General features: G+C 43.4%; 1 protein-coding gene across 3 annotated transcripts in view; it reads right to left on the reverse strand.

The window, feature by feature from the left end:
- Positions 1 to 23395, reverse strand: part of CRACR2A (calcium release activated channel regulator 2A) — a 124454-nt gene that overhangs the window by 67438 nt on the left and 33621 nt on the right. For all 3 annotated transcript variants that reach the window (XM_075900589.2, XM_075900595.2, XM_075900586.2), the window contains 2 exons: positions 8480 to 8710; positions 4529 to 4640 (listed from right to left, as the gene is read on the reverse strand). In XM_075900589.2, coding sequence (XP_075756704.2) covers positions 4529 to 4640; positions 8480 to 8710 — 343 coding nt within the window. The remainder of the gene's footprint in view (positions 1 to 4528; positions 4641 to 8479; positions 8711 to 23395) is intronic.

Genomic DNA, 23395 nt, shown 5'->3' on the forward strand with positions numbered 1-23395 from the left:
ATACAAGACAATGGGGCCACACTAATACACCACTGAGTGATACCCTCAAATGTTGGGGTGAAACACAACTTGTTTGCATTGGTGTACAAAATGCATCTCAGAAGAAATAGCTTTGGTCAGCCTAGCAGGGAAAGGAAAGTCTGACTGAGTTGTATCCATTGTCACAAGCATACGTCTTAGGTCAGGTGTACATTAAAGGGGAAGATCAAATTAAGATACACAATGCCAACTATGTTAATTACGTAGCAGGAGTAATGTGCCTTACTTTCAGTTTCCCCGCTGTCCCCACAGTAGGAGGCTAATGGGAGCCAACGCTCCCATTGGCATCCCTTACTCCTTGTAGGAGCAGGAGAGGGAGCCCTCTGAGTTTGATTTAGCAGGTCTTTATTAGGCCCACAAAATTGAACTCCGGAAGATTGATCACAGCAGCATCAATCTTCCTCCTCTGAAGACATGGCGTAGTATCCTCATAGACTCTGCCAGGCGCTATTACCATGTTTTGCCAATAAACCTGGTCAGATATCTTCACTAAAAATCAAGTCTGTAGATTTATTGGGCAGTTTAATTGAGATCTGCTGTCTCCACTACCTGTGCAGAGCTGGGACAGCACGCTGAGGGTATGTCTACACTTGCCCCCTAGTTCGAACTAGGGAGGCAAATGAAACATACTGAAGTTGCTAATGAAGCGAGGGATTTAAATATCCTGCAATGAGGAGTAACAGTTAATTCGAGGGAAGACTACCACGTCTACACATGACAAGTTAAATCAGGTGACCGGCATTTTAAAATGGTGACCGGCTGCAAATATGCTAATCAAGTGTGGGATATTTAAATCCCATGCTTCATTAGCAACTTCGGTATGCTTCATTTCCTTCCCTAGTTTGAACTAGGGGGCAAGTGTAGACATACAGGCAGTCCCCGGGTTACGTACAAGATAGGGACGGTAGGTTTGTTCTTAAGTTGAATTTGTATGTAAGTCAGAACTGGCGTCCAGATTCAGCCGCTGTTGAAACTGACCAGCAGTGGCTGAATCGGACACGCCTGGGGCAGAGCAGCTGGGGTGCTGCTGGGTTGGTCCCGTAGCACCGCTCCTCGGCGCTACTGGACCAACCCGGCAGCACCCCAACTGCTCTGCCCCAGCTGTTCCCAAGTCAGCCACTGCTGAAACTGACCAGCGGCTGACTACAAGAAGCCCGAGGCAGAGCTGCTCTGCCCCGGGCTTCCTGGAATCAGCCGCTGATCAGTTTCAACAGCGGCTGACTTGGGAACACCTGGGGCAGAGCAGCTGGGGTGCTGCCGGGTAGGTCCCCGCAGCGCTGCACCTCGGCGCTGTGGGACCAACCCGGAAGCCCCCCAGCTGCTCTACCCCAGGCGTCGGCGAGAAAAGCCTGGTCTGCTGGGGGGGGGGCGCACTAGCTGCGTGCCCCCCCCCAGCAGACCAGGGAGATGCGGGCGGCGGGACCGCCGAGACGCGCCGCCGTCCCGCTGCCCGTGTCCTCTGAGGCTTTGCTCTGCGTCTCCCTGGTCTGCTGGGGGACCCCCCCCCCCAGCAGACCAGAGAGATGCGGAGCAGCTTTTCTCGCCGCGGAGGACGCGGGCGGCAGGACCGCGGCGCGTCTGGGCGTCCCGCCGCCCGCGTCCTCTGTGGTGAGAAAAGCCCCGTTCGTATGTAGGGATCCGACGTAAGTCAGATCCATGTAACCCGGGGACTGCCTGTATTCTGAATAACCACACACACAGATAAAATCTGACTGCAGTGGCAAGGGGCCATGTGGGCTGGCCGCTGAGTTGTATTGAAAGAGGTGCTGGGGTTCAAGCAGGTTTGTTCTCTGGAAGGCTAGCCCACACTACCTCTTGTCATGGCTACATTACTATCATTGCACCAGCTCAATGAGAGCTACCAACTGTTTAATTTGTGGCAGGACTTGCCAGGGCTGAGCTCTGGCACCTTTAGCCTTGGCAGTTCATAGTTCTGACACCTCAAGGCTAGCTGTGTCAGCACTGAAATTAAAAAAAATTGCTTGAGCCTCTAGCACTTCTCTCATTACAAATGAACACTGGAGCTAGTGGAAGTGCGTCTTCCTGAGCTGTAATCCCACTCCCAGCTCGAATTGTACACTTGCCTCAAGACTGCACTTCACAATAAACAGAGTTTGGGGCAGGAAGTAAAAACTCCTGTTTTCTCATTTTAAAAAGGGAACGTGGCCTATCAACTAAAGCAAGAGACTAGACGTCAGGACTCCTGGGTTTTATTCCTGGGTTTGCCCTTAACTCACCATTTAACCCTGGATAAGCCACACAAGCCAAACATTTCACACGTACATCTGTAGGTCCAGACACCCAAACTCATAAATATGGGGCCTGATTTCCAGAGGCATGGAGCAGCCTCAATTCCCTTTGACTTCAATGGGAGTTTGTCTGAGTGAGGACTGAATGGAAATGGAAGAATCTGGACTAGTAACATGCATAAATAATAGGTAATAATAATAACAATAAAAATAATAATAATACTTTTATCTGATATTTTAATATTTTGCTTTTTCAGTATGTGTCCAGAACTTGCCCTACAATGGAGATCCATGTGAGCCCCAAAAGTGCTTGTAAATCAAGATTAGATCTTCCCTGAGCTGCTTTTTCCCAATTCAAATTTACATATTTTAATTGCAAAAATCTATCCTCTTTAGGGAGCTCCTTCTACCCACTCAGGATTTTTCTGTACTTGTCTGTATTTCCAGAATCTCATGCCTCTTGCTGGTGCAAAAATACAGCATAATTGGAGTGTCATGATGGTCAAATGAGAATCAAAATATTCACAGTGAATCAGCTTGTTAGCTGTAAATTGATGTTGGTTTATGCCAGCTAAGAATCCGGCCCAGTGTATGTGTTTACAAGCAGCCCACCAAATTCTGGCCTTGGATTCAGGCACACTGGAATAAATGGGAGCCACATACATCAAAGAAGAAAATGTAACCCTGAAATTGTCTTAAAAAAACACAGTATCTGCAGCATTTTCAAGACAGAACTGGCAAGATTCCCTTGACTATCCTTCCAGTCTATCCAAACCATAGGCCTGAAGGTCTTTCTCCTCTCAGGCTGCTCTACTGATAGCTCTCCATTGTTCAAATCTCTTTCAGCAGCTTCCTCTTCCATGTTCAAGCTTCTCATTTTCATCTTTAGGGCTGTTCATCATCAGAGCCCTTCCAAACTCTTCCCTCTCACTCTCTCACTTCGACTGCCCCCTGATTCCCGACCTCTTCCCAACTCTTCCTCCGGCCAGCCCTTTTTTGTATATTTCTCCCACTCTTGGCTTCCTGTCTTTGTCCATGCCAATCCTGAATGCTTGGAGCCCTGTTCTCCGTCTCACCAATCCGTCACTTCCCTACCACCTAGTCTTCAATCGCATTTTGCCATTGGGAGCCTGAGCAAGTCTCCAGCCTGCCTGGTAAACATACTTCTTCCCCCAAGTATTTCAGCAGTGATCTCCTAAAAGCAGAGTTGGTTGAAAAATAGGGATTTTTTCAGCTGAAATTTTTTGATTTTTTTACCCTGGAAATACAAAATATTTTAATTCAGAACTGCTGCTGTTGTACCCCATGGGTACGTCTACACAGCAGCATTATTTCAAAATAACTAGTGTTATTTGGAAATAACTTAGTCTGCGCCTACACAGCAGGCAGTTATTTCGAAATAATGTCGAAATACTGTCAAGCTGGAGGACTTCTTGCTCCAACTCCTGGAACCCTCATTAGTAAGGGAGTAAGGGAAATCAGAGGAAGAGCGCTCTATTTCAAAATAAGTGCTATGCAGACACTCCCAATTTTGAAATAAGCTACTCAATAGATGTAGCTCAATTTACATGGCTTATTTCAAGTTAAGACCTGCTGTGTAGATGCACCCCATGGGACTTTGTAATACAGTTTCCTCATGCTTCCACTATTCTCTACAAGCCAGGCTCACAATATTGCACAATATTTCCTATGATATCAGGATACATCTTGGAGGGTGAGACAGTGCTTCCATGGGAGTTTTTGGCCATGGTGCATCAGTCCAACCATGGAGTCCAGGCAAAGGAGGAGAATGGGAACACAGAGCAACCAAACTACCACTCCTTGAAGCACTGTGGCAGCCTTCCCCAATCAAAATATTTTGGGTTTGGGCCATTTTTTTTTTTTTTTTGGTGAAAATATTTCCATGGATAGCAGACACTTCTTGTGAAAAATGTTAACTGAAAACCCAGTTTTCCCTTGAAAAATAGTTTAGTTGAAATTATTTTGATCAGCCCTATTTACAAGGTATCCCCTAGAAATCCTTTCTGCGACATGAATCCACTTGGAAGCATCTGCTCAAGAGATTGACAAAATGTAATTGTATATAATAAAGGAGGTCTTCTAATAAAGGTGGATCGGAATTGTGCTCAGGTGTGTCGGGGTGGCCTTTTGTGCAGGGTTTGCTGCATATGTCAGAACTACACTGCAGTGTACTCAACATGGATGGAGATACATATATAGATTTGAATTCTAAAACTCACTTAATCCTGTTGTGAACTCCTCTGGTGTAAGTGAACCATTGCCATCCGCATCCAGGGTATCAAAAACTTTCTCCAGCTCCTCCAGGCTAAGAGGCAACTCACCTTGAAGTCTCTGAAATGACAAACCATACCTCCATTACACTATTTATTTAAAAAGTGGTTAGTGGACTAGAAGACTCTGAAGAGCAAGACAAGAACAGCAGTAATTTAGAATGACAGAACTCTACATTTCCTGCAAAATGGAAATTCCGCTTGCCCTTCACCCCACAAAAAAATCCATTTTGAAAAGTGAAGTGAAACATTTCAAATTTTTCCAAATAAAACCTTTCAGAGTTGACAATGTTATTCATTTTATATTACTATTTTATGTTTCAATTTATTTCTCTATTTTATTATTTTTAAAAAGTCATTTTCTTTTTTTAGTGACATATATTTAGATACCTGGCATTGCTCAGGTCCTTCCAGGGAGGAGGATGGAGGAGTAGGGGAAGTGCAGGAGTCAGGGTTAAGGGTGAGGAGTGGCTATGAGCAGGGGGTGGGGTGAGAAGGAGCCAGGCAGGGTTTAGGAGGTCGGGGGTGGGAGGTGCTCAGGGTAGGGAGTGGGAGCCAATGCCGGCTAAGGGCAGCAAGGGCCATGAGGTCCCAGCTGGCAGCTTCTCCTTTGGGCCATCCATGGGCATCAGGGGCCACACGGTTTGGCTGCTGGCTGCTCCAAGGGGATGGCTGGAGCAGCGGGGACCATGCTGGTTGGCTAGTAATTGTTCCCCAGGGCAGGCCAGGTAGCAGGGTCTGTGCTGCCTGCCAGTGGCTGCTCCCTAGCGCTGGAGTGCTTGCTTCCCTCCTGTGGTCATTCTGGAGGTCATAAGTGTTCCTGCTGCCATACCCTTCCCTTTCCATTTGATGAGAAACAATCCCATTCCAGACACATCCCATTGTCCTGGCACAACCAAACTCTGACTTTGCTTTAAGTTATGTTAAGAGGAAGCTGCCTGCTAAATTTAGTGGTCCTAGTTCTTACCATTTAGGATGAAGTTCTTGAAGGGATGGACTCACAGACGGACAGAAGGACACACAGACAGACATGCACAAACTCTCTCAAATATATTGTAGATTTCACATTTGTATACCATTTTCTAGGGTAGTTTAATGTTGTTATAGTAAATACTCAAGTATTATATATTGCATTTTCTTGTTCATGGTCTCTTCTTTGGAAACTGAACAAATCTGATATGGAATCAGTGAGATAAAAATGGATCATTGCAATATTTAAGTCATTTAAAAATGAGTGACTTAATGGGATACAAATTGCTCTTCAGTATATATTCTTATGGGGGTCTGATATCAGAAATGGAGAGTTGTGTCCAGGGATGACTAAGTTATAGGAGTCAAAAAAGAAATGTTGTTGAAAAGGGCATAGTGGTTACCTAGCTTTAAAGAATAAACGGGGCTAGACCTGCTTTCTATATTTGGATGGGAAATTGAGAGGACTCCCATTGACTTCAGCAGAGAAATATAAGGTGTTGGCTTGTCCTCAGTTCACAAAGGACCCGCTGCTATACCCAGAGGCTGTGTCTAGACTGACAAGTTTTTCCGGAAAATCATCTGCTTTTCTGGAAAAACTTGCCAGCTGTCTACACTGGCCGCTTGAATTTCCGGAAAAGCACTGACGATCTACTGTAAAATCATTAGTGCTTTTCCGGAAAAACTATGCTGCTCCCGTTCAGGCAAAAGTCTTTTTCCGAAAGACTTTTGCGCAAAAGGGCCAGTGTAGACATCATAGTAATGTTTTCTGCCAAAAAGCCCCGATTGCGAAAATGGCGATCGGGGCTTTTTTTTGCAGAAAAGCGCGTCTAGATTGGCCACGGACGCTTTTCCGGAAAAGCGTCCTGCCAATCCAGACACGCTTTTCCAAAAATGCTTTTAACAGAAAACTTTTCCGTTAAAAGCATTTCCGGAAAATCATGCCAGTGTAGACATAGCCAGAGTCTTTTCCCAGGCAGTTTTATTTCCCAAACATAGGTTTTAAAAACCCAACCCATTAATACAGTTCCTTAACCCATCTTGGCTACAGCTCCCAGGAGATTTCCTCTTTGCCTCTCAGTCCTTGCTTCAGGGCCAACTGCAGGGCAAACGCCAATGTTCTTTTAACTAAGCTCCAGGGCCCCTGGCTTTCTCCATAGAGACCCTTTTCCCCCAGAACCATGTGCTACCCTTCCTCCTAACTGGCCAAATTGGGAACACACATTCTACTACAGGGGAGCGGCTCATTTAAAGGGGTCAGCCACTCTGTGACAAGCAGGCTCCAAGTATCTGAGTTAACAGTGATACAGAAATTGTAACTTCACAATTGTCTTGCCTCTTGTATTTTTTTAATTCTCATCTTTGGACCTCTGGTAGAATACAAAGTCAAAGGGAGAGACTGATCACACCCCAATTTTACACCAGTAAAACTTCACTGGTTTCAGTGACGTTACTCTTGATTTACACAGGGGTTTAGTGAGTGGAGAATCAGGCCCAGTGTTTTCAAGTAGGATGTTTTTGTAATTTCATCTTTAATCAGCTTAGCTGGAAACAAAACCAAGCATAATGCAATGCCATTGCAAGTGGTTTCATGTCACTGAGTCCCAGTGCCCTTTACTTCTATTTTTAAATGAATTGGAGATTTGCTCGTATACAAAGCTCATCATACATGCTAAACAGCTCCTGTGAGAGCTGTTTTATGTTGTGAAATCAAAGACAAAATTACATTCTTCTCTTCGCAACTCAATTTCTCTATTACCCTTCTCAAAAGCTTGCAGCTAATACAGTTACATTTCCTCTGTAAGAATAGAACTCAGACCTCTTTTTATCCTCCTTGTAGAAACAGATATTAAAGTTCAAAAATGTGTCAGGGTTTTCTTGAATTAAAAATTAAATCCTGTTTTCTCTTTACCATTTTATCCATATACATAAAAAGAACAGAATGGGGATCCAAGAAGCTGCCTAATGGCCCAAATGGCCGTAAAGGTTTCAAATGTTTACCACCAGGAATAACACACTTACTACTGTGATTTCAATTTCTTCAGTGAAACTAGACAGCGAAGTAGCCACTAAAGCTAACTGTCAATGTTTACTCTTACTTTTTTTTTAAAACTTTTTCAGTGAGGAAAACAAATTGAAAAACAGAAGAACACAGAACAGAAAACCTGCAATCAGCAATAATATGAGCATTGATTTGTTTGGTTTTTCAGAATGGATAATTCTCAATGTGTTGGGCACATTTTTCTATTACATTAAACCGCTTTGTATGTGAAGGTATTAAATCCTCCAAGAATTTAATTTAAGACATTTCCACTGTCGCTGCCTTGCTAATGCTCATAAATTCTATTTAATCCATTAGCACTGAAGTAAAAATTAATACACTACAGGAGTACTCTTCATGTAATACATGAATAGCTGCAGAGTGGATTGTTGTTTTCCATAACATATGTGATAGAGTAGCCATCTTAACATTTCCACAGCATGGGCCTGATCCTATTCTTGATGTAGTCAATGGCATTTTTGCCATTGACTTCAATGGGATCAGAATTAGGCCCCTTAACTTTTAAAATTAGTTGCACAAAACATTGATTTAATAAGCACAATGTGAACATATCAAAATAACTGCATTCTCTTTTGTTTGAATACGTGTATTTATAAATAATTTCAGACTGAGTGTTCATTGGCTAGAGAAAGCAGAGGGAATGGCTTTGAATGGCACCTGTTGACAAAATCTGTACAAGATAAGCTAAACACATTTCTGATTCTGCTGTAAAACAGGAGTGACCCCGAAGAAGTCACTAGAGTTCCACCAGTTAAAGTGAAACCCACCGAGTTTTATAAATTTTACATTTGCTTTGAGCTTCTATTTTATTTGTTGATTTGTATATGGTAAAACTATTGTATTGCATCATTTCACCCATTTTGCTTTACCTGCATGTCTTGCCGAGCGATGAAGCCTTTGCCCTCCACATCACAGATCTGAAAGAACTCATGTGTTTTCCCCAACATGGCTAGTTGTTGCCCTGAGTCCCGTTGTGTCCTGCTCCACTCTGTATTTCCAGGTGGCCCAGGACTGGCACGGTCCCTCTTTATTCTGTTCATTGTCACAGAAGTATTTTGGGACGCTGCCATCCCATTTACTCTCAAACTCTGGTCGACAACCTGTATGTTAAAGGTAAGAAAGAGAGCACATCAGAGCCTCTCAATGATGCTTTCCATCATCTCTTAGCAACCACCTCTTTAATTAGCCACTGAAGCCTCGGAGAAGAAAAAGGCTTTTTGAAAATGCCTACCATGATCTGTTCCATTAATAGACTGCACTAGAGCACATGCAAAATGGGATGGTGAACGAGGAAGGGGAAAAGATCTATGACCGAAAGAAATCTCAACACAAAATCAGCCCATTTAATGAGCAATGGAGACAATTAATTAATGTGAACAACCAGAAAACACAAAGTAGGGACAAATAAAAAAAAAGGAAAAGAATAATCTGTAGTAACTATAAGCACTCACTTGGCATTCTTTCTCCTTATTATCTACTGCCAAGACTCATTATTTAAATGCAGTCCCTTAAGCTTTTGGAATATGACATATTCTTATGCAAAATAATGAAGACTGATGGAAGTCAATGAACCACCTTCAAAAAAAAAAGGAAATAAATGGAGCCGCGAAAGAACAAGAAAATGTACATATGGAATTTTGAAATATCTGTTTAGGCTGCTCCTTATAGCATGTGTTTTTGAATATTCACCGGAACAGTAAGAACAATTATATAGTCAATTTTCTTGGCATGTTTTAAGCTGATAGTTTGAATAGTACACAAATCCTTTCCCCAGCAGTGTTTGGAAAATTATATCTTACACTATAAGAAAGAAAATATTCTTAATAAAAAATGTGGAGAGCTATAGTTTTTACCTTAATGTATTCTGAGTGATCTGATATAACAATATTGGATTTTCTTTTCCTATCTAAGCCAATTTAAATTATACTATGCAGAGCATCAGTGCAAGGAGAAGAGGATTTGCAAAAGACAAGATTAAAAAAAAAACCCTTTATGTCTATGGTGTGTAGTTTCTTTCCATATTTCGGTTTGTCAAACAGAATAGGGCTGATCACAAACTGGTATAAATCAGGAGTAATTCCATTAAACTCAATGCAATTACGCTAATATTAACTATCAGGAATCAGAGGGGCATCAGTCCCCTGTTTCTATTGAGAAGAATAGCAGTGGACTGTTTTGGGGATTGAAGGTGAAATCCAAGAAAAAATGCAGCTTGTCCATTCTATAATGCCTGCCTCCTAAGTGGAACAGGTCAAAGAGAGCATGGGACACATATGCTTGTTTGCCTGCACTGGCTTTCCATTTTGTTCCAGTTCTGCTTCTGAATACTTGTCCTGATCCCTGAGAGCCAGATTTACAAAAATATTTAAACACCTAAAGTTGCAGATAGGTGCCTACTGGGATTTTCTAAAGTGCTTAAGCAGGCTGAGTGCCTAATTCACACTGATTTCAGTTTGGCCTAAGACTTAAGTGCCTAACCTATTCAGATGCTTTTAAAACATTTAATTTCCAAGGCCTTCAGAATCTCAGAAACAACTTTTCTGCTACCTGCTTAGGCAGCTTCTATCACCCCAGGACATTAATGCTGACAGAGCTCTGGCTCAAATTCTCAGCATCCAAAATCAATATTTTCTTCACGCAAGGCTCCAGGCTATGAGGCACTCCACCCAAAGAGAGAGAATGAGCCTGAGTTATACCACATTCAGCGCACACCCCAAAACTAATGTGTTTCCTTGAGAGAGTCCCCATAAGGGACAGAGTGGAAGAAGACGCAGTAGGGTTCTTCTGAAAGACACTAACTGGTGGCTAAAACAGGGTCTGGGAGGAAGAGTTTGGTCTCACTTTGGAGAGAACTTGTTCAGTGTTCAAGCATAAGACGAGAGAGAGCTGACATCTAGGCTGTGTTCTCTCTCCGCATGGATGTCCTCTTCCACCAAGCATTTCCTGAGAGCAGAATTCACTAGTTCTGAAGATGATCACACTGCAATTGGGAAACTATCATAACGGCGCTTTGAGTCCTAATCATGTACCAAAGCATTGGGAGCCTTACAAATACAGAGATCAATTCCTGAGAATGCAGATAGCTTGTAAAAATGAGGTAGTGTTCCTTTCAATCGTTATTATCCCTTTCGCAGTACTACTGCTAACTGTCTTCTATGTTTCAGAAGTACACTAGAACTTCAGAGTTACAAACATCAGCGTTACAAATTGACCAGACAACTACACACTTTGTTTGGAATCATATGTACACAATCAGGCAGCAGCAGAAACAAAAACAAAAAGCAAATACAGAATAGTACTGTATTAATGTAATCAACTAAAAATGTAAAGGGGAAATTAAAAAAAAAGATCTGATGACAAGGTAAGAAAACTGTTTCTGTACTTGTTTCATTTTGATTAAGATAGTTAAAAGGAGCATTTTCACTGCATAGTAAAGTTTCAAAAGTGTACTAAATCAATTTTCAGTTGTAAACTTTTGAAAGAACAACTATAACACTTTGTTCAGTTACAAATCTTCAATCCCATGGTTTTCAAAACTCTAAGGTGCTACTATAACCAGAATTCTGCCAAAGCAGTACCATGTGTAAGTTACTAAGGCCTTGTCCATACTTACCTGGAAGGTCAAATTAAGATACACAACTCCTGCCTTGTTAATTGAGTAGTTGGAGTCAATGTACCTTAATTCGACCTTTGGCACCATCTCCACAGCGGGAAGTTGATAATAGGAAATGCTCCCATCAATTTCCCTTACTCCTCACGAATCAAGGAATACCAGTGTCAATGGGGCTGCCCTCAGTGTTCAATTTTGTGGGTCTTTACTAGACCTGCTAATTTGAACTGCAGAAGATTGACCACTGCAGGGTCAATCTTTCTGGTAGTGAAGATGTGGCCTGAGTCATGTCTATTAGTAAAGATGGTTCTTTGGACTTCCTTGTGTCTGTGCGTTCTCTCTTTATAAAGCAGATGACACAGCAATACAACACAGAAAGGTAAAAGCTGCAGAAGACAGAGGTCTTGCAGCAGTAAGACAGAGGTCTTTTTATTCTATGTATGTGCAGTGCCTAGCATGAAGGGGTCCTGGTCCAAGATCGGATGCTACGGTAATACTGGTACTACACTAGTACTGGCGTTTTGTTACTATGCTTGGCATTATGGTATTACAAATGAAAAATAATAATAATAATAATACCAAGAGGCAAGATTACACAAAGGGACAGATATAAATGAGCAGAGGGAGTGAGTTTTCATTGTAGAAGTTCATAGAGGATTTTTATAAGTGGGTTCTGACATGAACAAGTAGAGTTGTTGGAGGAATGTTGTCTGAAGACCTAGGATTTGGAGAGGTGAGAATGAAGGGTGCTGCAATAGCCACAAAATGAAAAAAATGTAATAGTATGGCCTGTATAGAATCTGAGCCCAATTGGTGCCTCACACTGATTTTACACTGCTGAAACTCCATTGGCTTTAATGGAGCTATTCTGAATTTATGCCTGTGTAAGAGAGATCAAAAGTAGGTCCACTGGGTTCAAATTCTGCTCTCGGTAAGGTTGATGGAGATTGGCTGTAGCTCCACAAAAGTAACTAAAGCTACACCTAAGTAAAATTGGTCTAAATGAGATCCCAATGAAGCCCCTAGGATACAGATCTAATTAAGCCATCTTTCATTATGAACAGTAATGATTTCTCGAAGAGCCATAGCCGCAGAAATAGTCCTAGCCGAACACCACAGCAAAAGGCTTCAGTTCCTGTGGTTTTTACAATGTTCTTTAATCTCACTCAAAAAGGAAAATGCTGAAGCCTACTTGCCAATGGCACGTGAAGCAATAGAAATAGGGGAACAGATAGAACACGTGTGCAATAGAGAGATGCCATTCATTACTTGATAATGATATTTACCTTTTGGCGTAAGCAAGTAACTTAAAAAACCTTTCCGGTATGGGGGACCAGTTCTGGCCCTAGAAAGGGGTGGGACCTGGGGGCCACCCTCTGCCAGCCAGCCAGCCCTTCCATGCTGCATGGCATGTGCCATATGGGACTCGGACAGCAGGTGAGCTCTAGACACTGCTATGGTTAGTGGCAGAAGCCAGGATCCCTCTGGGCCCTTTCAAATCATCAAGCCCAGGGGCACATGCCCCTTTTGAGTCCCTCCTCCCCCCGCCAAAGGTGATAGCCACTTCTTACTGGTACACCATACAGGCCCACTTTCACCTCTGGGCGGGGGAAAACTGATGATTTGCATACACTCCACTTTACTTTCAAAACATGACTGCACCATAAAACAAAATGATATGCATCACTAGAGCTGCACCTTCCATAACTATCATGTATACTTGCGATGTAGCAAGCAAAAGCCACGTGGCTTCCCCAAGCCAGCAGAAAATGAAATTAGAGGCTGCAATAAATCCCTTGATATATAAAGCTGCCTTCGCATCTGGTGTGCTTCATCTGAATTCCTACAGTCTGTTGATACCTTGCAAACACTGATAATCGCCGAGATGAAAAATGATTGTTTGCTGCACCTTATTGGATGGATAATTTAATTAGTCCAAGGTCACTTCTAAAAAATAAAAATGGGTTCCTCCAAGCATCCATCCGGTTAAGAAAACTAATTGCCTGCTTACAAATTCAGGTTGTCTCCCTCCCTGACTTGAATAGTACAGCACAGACCTGACTTCCCGCTCCAACCCTGTGACAAACACTGAGCTACACATAAATGCATACAGCACCAACTGGTGTAAATATCATCAGCTGGCTCAGATCCATTGAATGCCATGGAAATACACCGACTGAGGTTTCTCCCAAGCTGCTGAATTCTGAGACATTTAGGGACTAGTTTTCAGAAGTGCTGAGTGCCCAGAGCTGATATCCGTGGTGTTTAAAGCCACAAGGAGTCAGTACGGTCATTTAGTCTGAGCTGGTGCATAACACAGACCCCAGAAATCCATGCTATTCCCAAACCTAAGCATTCAAACGTCAACTAGGACAAGAAGGTTAAGTCCCAGTTCAGGATGCAATAGGTTGAGTAAGAGGGTGTGCCCTGGTGTGCAGCTCCGGCAAGAGCTGGCTGAGCTGCTGCAAAAGCCAGCAGGGACCTGTTTAAAGGGCTGGCAGAGACCTGGGTTGCAATAGGACAGTACCTGTAAGACAGTGGTCACCAACCAGTAGATCAGGATTTACCAGGAGATCAGGAGCCTTGGTGCTCCTGACTGCATTGGCCGGGAAGCTATCAAGCGCTGGCACTTCAACTGTCGCACTGTCATGCTGCTCCTGCTCTCTACCTTGGAGCTGCCCCTCGGGAGCCTCCTGCTTTCTGCCAGGGTGTGGAAGGGAGAAGGGAGGGCAGTGATGTTAGGGTGTCCTTCCTCCCCCCACTCACACAGAGAGAAGGGGATGGAGGGAGCTTGGCAATGCAAATCTGTGTGTGTGTGTGTGTGTGTGTGTGTGTGTGTGTCCTTTCCTCTCATATCCTGACCCAGCACATATGTGGGGGGTGGTTGTTGTTACTCCTTTTACTGCTTGCAAAGTGGGTTAGTTTTGGTTGGTGACTGGTCTGTGCATGTCATCATTTTCATTTCTCTCTTATGCTTAAATTTACTTCTTTGAGTAGTGAGTTCTAAAATGCCTAACCTGGCATGGCTGGAGTCATTATACCTGCTGCTCCTGGAGGTGGCTGGCATGTCCCTGCAGCTCCTGAGAAAGGCAGAGCAGGGGGTCTCCACATGCTTCCCTTGCCTGCAGACACCACTCCTGCAGCTCCCATTAATCAATAACTGGGAACCATGGCCAGTAGAAGCTGTGGGCTCAGTAGATGAGGGGCAGCACATGGTGCCATTGCTGTACATGCCAGCTGCTTTCAGGTACAGGGCCACACTGCTCCACCACCTGGATGCCATCTCAGTTAAACGGTGCCCAACTAGAGCCTGCTTCTAGAACCCCTGTCCCAGCCCTGAACCACCTCCTGCACCCAATCTCCTGCCCTTCACGTGAGTCCCCCTGCACCCAAACTCCTTCTCACAGCTTGCACCCTGAACCTCCTCCTTGATCCCATCCCCTGCCCTGGGTTAAGCCTGGAGCCTCTTCCAAGATTACAGCCTGCACCCCAATCCCCTACCGCAGTCTGGGGAAAGAGTGAGGATGGGTGAGGAAGGGGAAGGAGTGAGCAGGGTGAGGCCTGGGAGAAGGGGTGGAGCAGGGGCAGGGCCTCAAAGAAGAGACGGGAAATAAGGGGGCAAGGGCATTTAGGTTTGAGGTAGATCTTACGTTGCACTTCAATTGAAAAAGTTTAAAAAAGATTGGTGACCACATTTTAAGTTACTTTCACTGCTGGGATACACCCACATTTTTCCCAACAAAAGGCGTCATTGGCAGCTTGATTGAGGACCACTCCCACTATTCACAACATGGAGAAAATTATAGCCATCTTCATCCTTAACACAGATCTGTGGCCTGCAGAGATTGCAGGCCTAAGCACTGTGACCCCCACATTGCTCTACTCAATTAGCCTTAATTTAGTTTGCAGGAATAATCCCACCATGGTATTTTGGTTCCTTAAATATTACCTGCCCACATGGGACAATGCCTGCCTGGATAGGAAATCTCCCTGCTGGGTTCCTTGAAAGTTGTCAATGCACCCCTAGGTTGGGCAAAGTTCAGCTCCCACAGCTATAAGAGGCAATGATTTTGTCCCCTAATGTTAGAGGTTTTATAGGATTCATATTGTGGAAGGAGGGGGGGAAGAAAGAAGCTGGGTTGATTTTAAAAGTTATTCAATGTTTTGAGAAAGGATTCAGAAATCATCTATCAACTCAACCAAGTGAGAGCAATGGCGGGGTACAGAAAATGCATGCTCCTGTAGCTCAAAGTAGTAGCATATAATACAGATTTAAACTGATTGTTTTAAATGTAGGTAAGGCAAGCCAGACAGGCAGACTAGGAGACCAATAATTTCAGTATATGCACAAGATATGTATGGCATGGACAGCATCATTCCTAGCTCCTCTGACTCAGCCCACCAATATGCCTTAACCCTGGAGGGTATGTGTGTACAGGTTGGACCTCTCTGGTCTGGCACCCTTGGGACCTGACTGGTCCCAAATGAGAGAATTTGCCAGACTAGAGGAGGTCCCCTGCCTTTGGCCCCTAATCCCATCCCCCAGTCACTGGCAGGCTATCACCCTAGTAAACACCCAGCATCCAGCCTCCCCTCCCCCACACTGCTAGCCTGGCTGAGCTGCTCACTCAGGTGTTGTTGACTCCCTGGCCACCTGGGTTGCCTCAGGCTCCTGCCGCAGGGTTCCGGCCCTAGCCCCACTTGCCGTGGGCTACTGGAGGTGCCCCAGCCCCACACTGTCCCTGGCTGGGCTAACCCTGGCCTTGGCTGGCCCTCCTGCCATTAGGCTCCTGGGCTCTCTGGTCCAGGAGCATCGGACCAGAGAGTGCTGGTTTTCAGAGGTGCAAGCTGTATTGAAATCACAGGGTGTGGCTGAAACTCAAGTAGATGCACCCAAGACAGTCAGGGCGCTGTAGCACAGATGCTGTGGCAACGCATGCTTCAGGACGGCTCCCAAACAAGTGGTTTGTAGAGGATGAAAGGGTAGTTCAGTCTTCATGACTCTTTCAATGCAAAAGCCAAACATTAAAGCTGTGTCTACACTGGGCCACTTATTCCGGAAAATCAGTTGCTTTTCCGGAATAAGCTGCGAGCTGTCTACACTGGCCCTTGAATTTCTGGAAAAGCAACGACGCTCTACTGTACAAAATCAGCCGCTATTCCGGAAAAACTATTCTGCTCCCGCTTGGGCATAAGTTCTTATTCCAGAACACTGTTCCGGAAAAGGGCCAGAGTAGACAGCCCAGTAGTCTTTTCTGGAAAAAAGCCCTGATCGCAAAAATGGCGATCGGGGCTCTTTTCCGGAAAAGTGCGTCTACATTGGCCACAGATGCTTTTCCGGAAAAAGGGCTTTTCCGGAAAAGCAGCCTGCCAATGTAGACACTCCTTTTCCGGAAAAACTGAAAACGGAATAGTATTCCGTTTTAAGCAGTTCCGGAAATTCATGCCAGTGTAGACACAGCCCATGAGTGCTAGCAAGCAAGCTAGCTGTGCCAGGAGTTTATGGTTGGTGACTGTATGCCCACAAGGTGCACAACCAAGACCTACCCAACCCATTTCAAATATACCCTCAAAGAGTCATCAGGATAAATGACAGTCAGCCACTGCTCGCAACTACATTTAGTTTTAGAAATGCTGCTGCGTTAGCAGTGGTGACATTATCAGGTTCAGAGTCAGTCCTTTCATTGTCACTTTTTCTTGTCAGCTTTTCCAAATAGCAAATGTTTTTTCCAAGCCATAAAACCCTGGGTCGCAAAGAATGCCATGAAAATAGGGCCAGAAAATCAAGGCAGCAGCAGAGCAGACTTCCAAGGAAAGGGAAGCCAACATCCAGCTGACTGTGTTTGATTTCAGAATGTCTTTATACTTCACTGTGCCAGACTACAAAGGCAAATGTGAATCTTCAGACTCTGGTGTCACTTTAATGAAAGATACAACATGCAGTTTATCCTCTGACTGGAATAAATTGAATCATATTGATCAGTACAGTATGATACTGAAACTTAGCTTCAGTAATAGATTATCTCTAATTTAAACAGCTGGCTAAGGTTTAGATAAAGTAGAAGTCATTTTAATTGTTTTCAATTATTTCCATACTGATTTCAGAATGATTTGATGCCCTGGGTGATTTTCAGATTATGAAAATTGGCATCGCTCTTTTTCAAGGAAAATTTTGAAAACTTGCTTTTTTCCAAGGTTTCCACAGATTTTTTTTGATGTTTTTAATGAAAACCGGGAACCGATACATTTTTTGTGTTTGATAATTAAAAACAGAAAACGTTTCAATTTTTTTAAATGAAAATTATTTTGGTTTCTATTTTTTCATTAAAAAACTGGAAAAAATTCAATCTTAAGGAACATTTTCATGGATATAAAATTTTGATTTTGGTCAAAAATCCCTTTTTAATAAAAAAAAAATCAATGAACTATGTCTGCCATTGACACCAGTGGAGCTATGCCAGTTTACTATGCCTGTGGAGCTGATCCATGGACATTAATTGTGAATTTGTGATCTGTTGCAAGCATTTCTAAAGTCATTTGGTCCTTTAGCTGTAGGTACCGTTCATTCAAAAAATATTTCACACTTCTGCTTTCCACATTCAGAGTTCCTACAACTAAGAGTCTGATTCTCCTCACTATTGGTCTTGGAAGTGATCTCTCTCATACAAATCACCCCCGCTGGAGTAAATGGAACGGATTATATGAGGGAGGAGTACATGAGGATTAGGCTGCTGTATGTCTACACTGCACTGTAAAATAAGATAAGTAGAATTTGAGGTGTCAGGCCCTGGATGTGTTAAACGAGGGCTTGAGTGTCTACCCCCATGTATAACCCCAGGTTAGGAATTGTTGAACCCTGTGTCTCAATCTGGGGCTCCAGCATCTATGGACCCAGGTCGGAACCCTTCCCCACCATATGCCAGACTTTCTAGGGCCCTTTCCAAATGTGACAGCTCTAGTCCTTTGTTTATGGTGCAGGGTGCCACATATCTTGACTGTCCACCAAATTTGATTGTCCAGAGGCCAAAGAAAATCAGCCTATGGGGCTAGGGATACTTACGGCAGACTTCCAGAGCACGAGTCTGGAGGGGCTGTCTATGCTGCAAAGCAATAGGGCTTGAGACCTTAAGCTCCCCAGCTTGATTCAGGCTCGGACCCTGGGTCCAAGCCCTGGGTTAGAGCGACTCACATCTAGACAGAAGAGGGGTTAGGCTTGAGCCTGAGTTTTAACCCTGTGCTTACACTGCAGTGCATAAATGCCCTGAGGATATGTCTACAGTGCATCTGGTAGGGCACTACCGAACACAGGCAGACAGACAATGCTAGCGTTGTTCAAGATGCTATGCTAAAAACGGCAGCATTGCTGGGGATAGCACAAGCTGTAGCACAGGTACTGGGCCTGAGTCTGTACCCATGTACGAGGTGGGTTTGTACTCAGGGGGCTAGTGTGAGCCGCCACTCTTATTACCCAGCAGTTCTGCTGCTACTTTTAGGGAGTAGCTCAAGTAGAGTTAGCATGTGTGTGTCTGCTTAATCCGGGAAGAATGCTCCCAGATGCAGTGTAGATTATTGCTGCCAACCCTCCGAGGTTGGTCAGTCTCGAACAATTAAAGATTAATCCTTTAAATTAAATATTATATCATGTGATAAAACCTCCTGGAATATATCCAACCAGAATTGGCAGCCCGAGGGTAGATATGCCCTCAGTTTGTCACAGTTGTTTTTCTGTTATATGATACTCCATGTATTTTTACTGTCGTCTTCTCCCAGGAATATGAGGTATAAAAAAATACCTCAACACTGTTTATTCTATGTGGCTTTGCTTTTCCAAACAAGGCATGGGAAATGCATACATCAGATCCACTTACCTGTATTTGATTACCAGGATATGTGTGCTTCTGGTTCCTGTTCAGAGCTGCAGAAACATATCCTGGTATCACAAGGAACTAGCAGTAAAACGCTATGGATTCTGAATGGGCTTTTAATTCCTCCCTCTTTGCAAGTGGAAATATAATTTCTAAATTGCTTCTCCACCAGATAACTAGTTAAATATCAAGGAAACTAGTTCTGGACAGGGGTCTGCAATCTCCTCCCCCCCCCCCCCCAATTTTCTCCTTTATGCTCCAGAGGTGCCATAGCAGGCTGACCTGCACCTGTGAATGAGGAGAACTGGACAAGACCCAGTACATCTCACCAGGACTTCCGGGGCCCAGAATTGAATGCACTTTCCTGCTCTGGGAAGTGAGGAGTGGGAAAAGGAGAAGGGGGGTTATTTACCTGCTCTAGGGAAGAGGCACATCTGCTATGGCCTGTGTAAGTGTTAAAGTGTATTGGCTTATAATCCAGTCAGTCCATGCATAGAGCTTATCCATTCTCACCCTGGATTAGACAGATTTTCTATCATGACTAGCTGCCAAGAGGAATACATGCTGACCCTTCTGAAATGTGCTACACTGGGGGAAGATCCACTGTAGCAGTGCAGCTCCAGACCAACTTTTATTCAGTGTGCTGGCTTGATGGAATAATGTGGGCCTATATCTACCATATATTTGAGAGAGTTTGTCTGTCTAAGAACTCCACCTAAATGATAATAGCTAGCACCACCAAATTCAGTATTCAGCTTTCTTTTATCATAACTTAAAGCAAGGTCAGGGTTTGGTTATGCCAGGAAAATGGGGATGTGCCTTGAATGAGATTTCTTCTCATAAAACCAAACAAAAAAGACACAGAATCAGCAGACATGCAAAAGGAGCTGGCTGCGGGCATGACCCCCTGAAGAACTTCCCATCGCCCCAAGCTCCCCTTAGGGAGGGTGGGGATGAAGCTCCCCCCACCTAATTCATACGGTAATGTTGTTGGCTGTTCTCCTTCATCAGGGAGTGAGGGGAAAGCGCACAGTTTGCTGCATTCCTCACTCTGTCTGGGGAGTGCAGATGAACCTGGACCTGCCCCAATTGGGAGAGATGCACCCCACGCCCAGCTGTGCCTGCTAGAGCTGCAGCAGCTATTGAGAGGCGTTTCCCACCTGGCCCCAATCTGCTGTGGTGAGAGAGGGTTGGGGTAATCCTCTCTCCCCAAGCCTGCTTGCACAGTGAACTCCTCATGCCCAACCCCACCCCAGAGCAATTATTTAAATGAAGCATTTTTTTTTCACTTTATTTTCCAAAAAACAAAAAATTAATTGAGTTAAGGACCCAAGCCATGCCAGGTAAATCTTTTAGCAATGAAATAAAATGCATGCCCAATCCTTAATGGTGATTGAATATTTATTTCACATGGCTGGAAAGACTGAACAAGTCACTGATGTGAAGGAAAAGCATAATGTTAATTTCAGCCTAACCACAGCGTGGGCGCTCTCACTCAATGATTTCAGTGTTTGCAAAACCGAAAGACAGTGGAAAATGAGTTAAACTAAATTGTAAGTTGTTTCTTACAAAAGCACTGGTAGGAAGAAGTCTGAAATATGAGGATAATAAATGGATATTGCTCTGCTGGATTCCCTTTGTTTAATGCAATCCCATAAAGTAGCCTGATTCTCCTTTAACATTAGTTTTATAGGTGTCTAGTTCCATTGCCTTCGCTGCAGTTGCTCCTTATTTGCATTAGCATAAGCAACAGTAGAATCAAGCTCAACATCAGTACATTCCAACAGTGCATTTCTGCCATGCTCTTTCCTTTGAGTGGGTGAAGGAGAGTCTGCTCCCTCCACTGAAATCAAGGGCAAGAGCAAAATTCCTATTGACTTCACTGGGGTCAGGATTGCAATCTGGTATCAAATCATAGATATCACTAAGTAGAAAATACCTTATGTCTTTTGGTCTAGCTCCCTCCACTTAGTGCAGGATTATTGGCATTCATAATTTTGCAAAAATAAAAGTTACTTCCTTCTCCGTGATTGTCAGACATGCTTATCAAGCAAGTTGGCATATAAAGTTACTAATAAAACTGACAGGTAAATATTACTCCACCTTTTAGTCATACAGGTCAAGACAACCATTTAAATTAACTCTTTGCAGAGTTTTGCCAAATTATCTTTTACATGTTATTAGAACTACTGAAGTTAGAGTGATTAAGACCTCACATATTTGAGCGTAGCTGTGTTTTAAAAAAAAAAAACAGAAGTGAATTTTGTCCTAAAAAAGGTGCCAGCCCAGGAGATGAACTGCCTGGGTTTGTCAAAAGAACAAATACAACATGTGCAACAGCAGGATTAACATGTTCTCCTCCCTAATATGATTCATCCCTGAGCCTGGAAAGACCACCTTTAGGACTGAAAACGGAGTCTGGTTGACCATTAAAGCCAAATATCCAGATGTTCACAAAAGCTCAGTGCCCATTTAGGTACCAAGCTGAACCAGACAGATGTTTAAATATGCTCCATTCCCTGCAGCTACTATACTGACTGAGAACAATACATGTTGTTCAGTTGCCATGCAATTTTGAAATGCTGGTGACTTAAGCTCAGTGGCTTGATGGGAGCTAACCATTCTGAAAACCTGGACCCTGTCTCTGAAGAGCCTGATAGCAGAGGTACTATGACATTGTGGTGGCTTTCTTTGTGATGTTGGCTCCTGGCCACTAAGAAATGGACTGGGGCTGCTAATTGTAAGTAATTATGAAACACTGAATCACCCAGTCTAGATCTTAATTTGTATTGCAGGTGCCACTAAGCAATGTTGTGCTACATTGCATGTCTTTTGATGAAATCAGGGAGAATGAGAAAAGTTTCCCTGAAACTGATTGCAAATGTAGGGGTAGGAACAGGAGCATTGATTGGTGAGTGTCAGAAACAGGAAGTGACCAGAAGAAGCACAGGTGACTGTAGCATTGGGTGGAAGTCACAAGAAAGAGCTTCTTTTGGGTCACAAGACTGGCTCGAATGCCGCTTTGGATTTTGATAAAAAGAAACTACCTCCAGTGTGCTCCTATTTGTTTAGGGAAACGGGACTTTTCTGTACATTTTTGTGACTAAGTGGAGTTGCACCCAAGAAAGATTTGACTCTTTATCAATTTCCCCTCCTAACGGAGACAACCCAGCGAGGCACTCAAAACTGGCCAAGGGACAACATCTATCAGATGGTAACAATATTAATTCACTACCAATCTGAACCACATTCAAAGGAATGACCTGGCAGTGAAAGGCTACTTATCTTAATACCAATTTCTAAAATACCCAGCTCCTACCACACAGTATCTTTTAACCTTATCTACAATAGAGCTTGCATTTTCTTCTCTGATACAAAAGTCTGTAATACATTTCTAGCAGCTCAGCTTTCCTTGATGCCCACGTTCATTAAAGATGGTTAAAGCTTTGTTCTGGAAGAAGATCAATAGAGGTTCTCCCTAGTATCAGAGTTCAGCAGTGCATGAATTTTCACATCTTTCCCTGAAGAAGTGCTAATGATCAAGATGTTTCTTTAAAAAAAAATCTTGACTACTATACATAAGTCTTCACTTAATTTCCAGGCCTCCGTCTCTGAACTTGTTTATCAACACTGTCTTGTTTGAGTGCTTAAATATCATGAAAGACTTAGGTCATGGTTTTCCTTTAAAAATGACACTAGAGACAAGCAGAAGACAAAAAATTATTCACGCCTGGAAAAAACCTTATAATTACAACTGAAAACATTAATTTAGCTGACTAGTTACTAGAGTGACGAAGCTGAAACACACTTGTCCATGTGCTGTCAAATAAGCATGGGAGGACAAATAATTTACTTCTTTTTAAATGACGTGAATTGAAGAAAGATTCTTAGTGATAAGCCCATGAGGATCTCAGATAGTGGGCCAAATACTCAGCTGCTGTAACTCCGTTGATTTCCATGGCATTATACCAGTGGAGAATTTGGGCTAGAGTTGTAGCTGGTGTAAACTTGCTGATTTCTGTCTCAAAGTAGATAAGTGGACTCACTTCTCCCCTTGTATTTGGATTGGGAAAATCTAGGTGAAGACTATATTTTTGTGATGGCCTGACCTTTGCCTCTTCATCTTTGAAGTCAGGATACATCTCAGAGCACCTGTTTTATTGTATGCCCATGGAGATTGTCTGCCCATGGAGATTGATGAACATGAGTCACTTTTAGTTATCTCCAAGGGACAGTACTGAATGGACAGCCATTTGAGAGTTTGTCCTCAGCTCTCAATAATGTCTCCAGAACATTGTCACAGGTCACCT

Source organism: Pelodiscus sinensis, chromosome 1, assembly GCF_052426305.1.
Source record: "Pelodiscus sinensis isolate ZL-2025 chromosome 1, ASM5242630v1, whole genome shotgun sequence".
Lineage (NCBI taxonomy): Eukaryota > Metazoa > Chordata > Testudines > Trionychidae > Pelodiscus > Pelodiscus sinensis.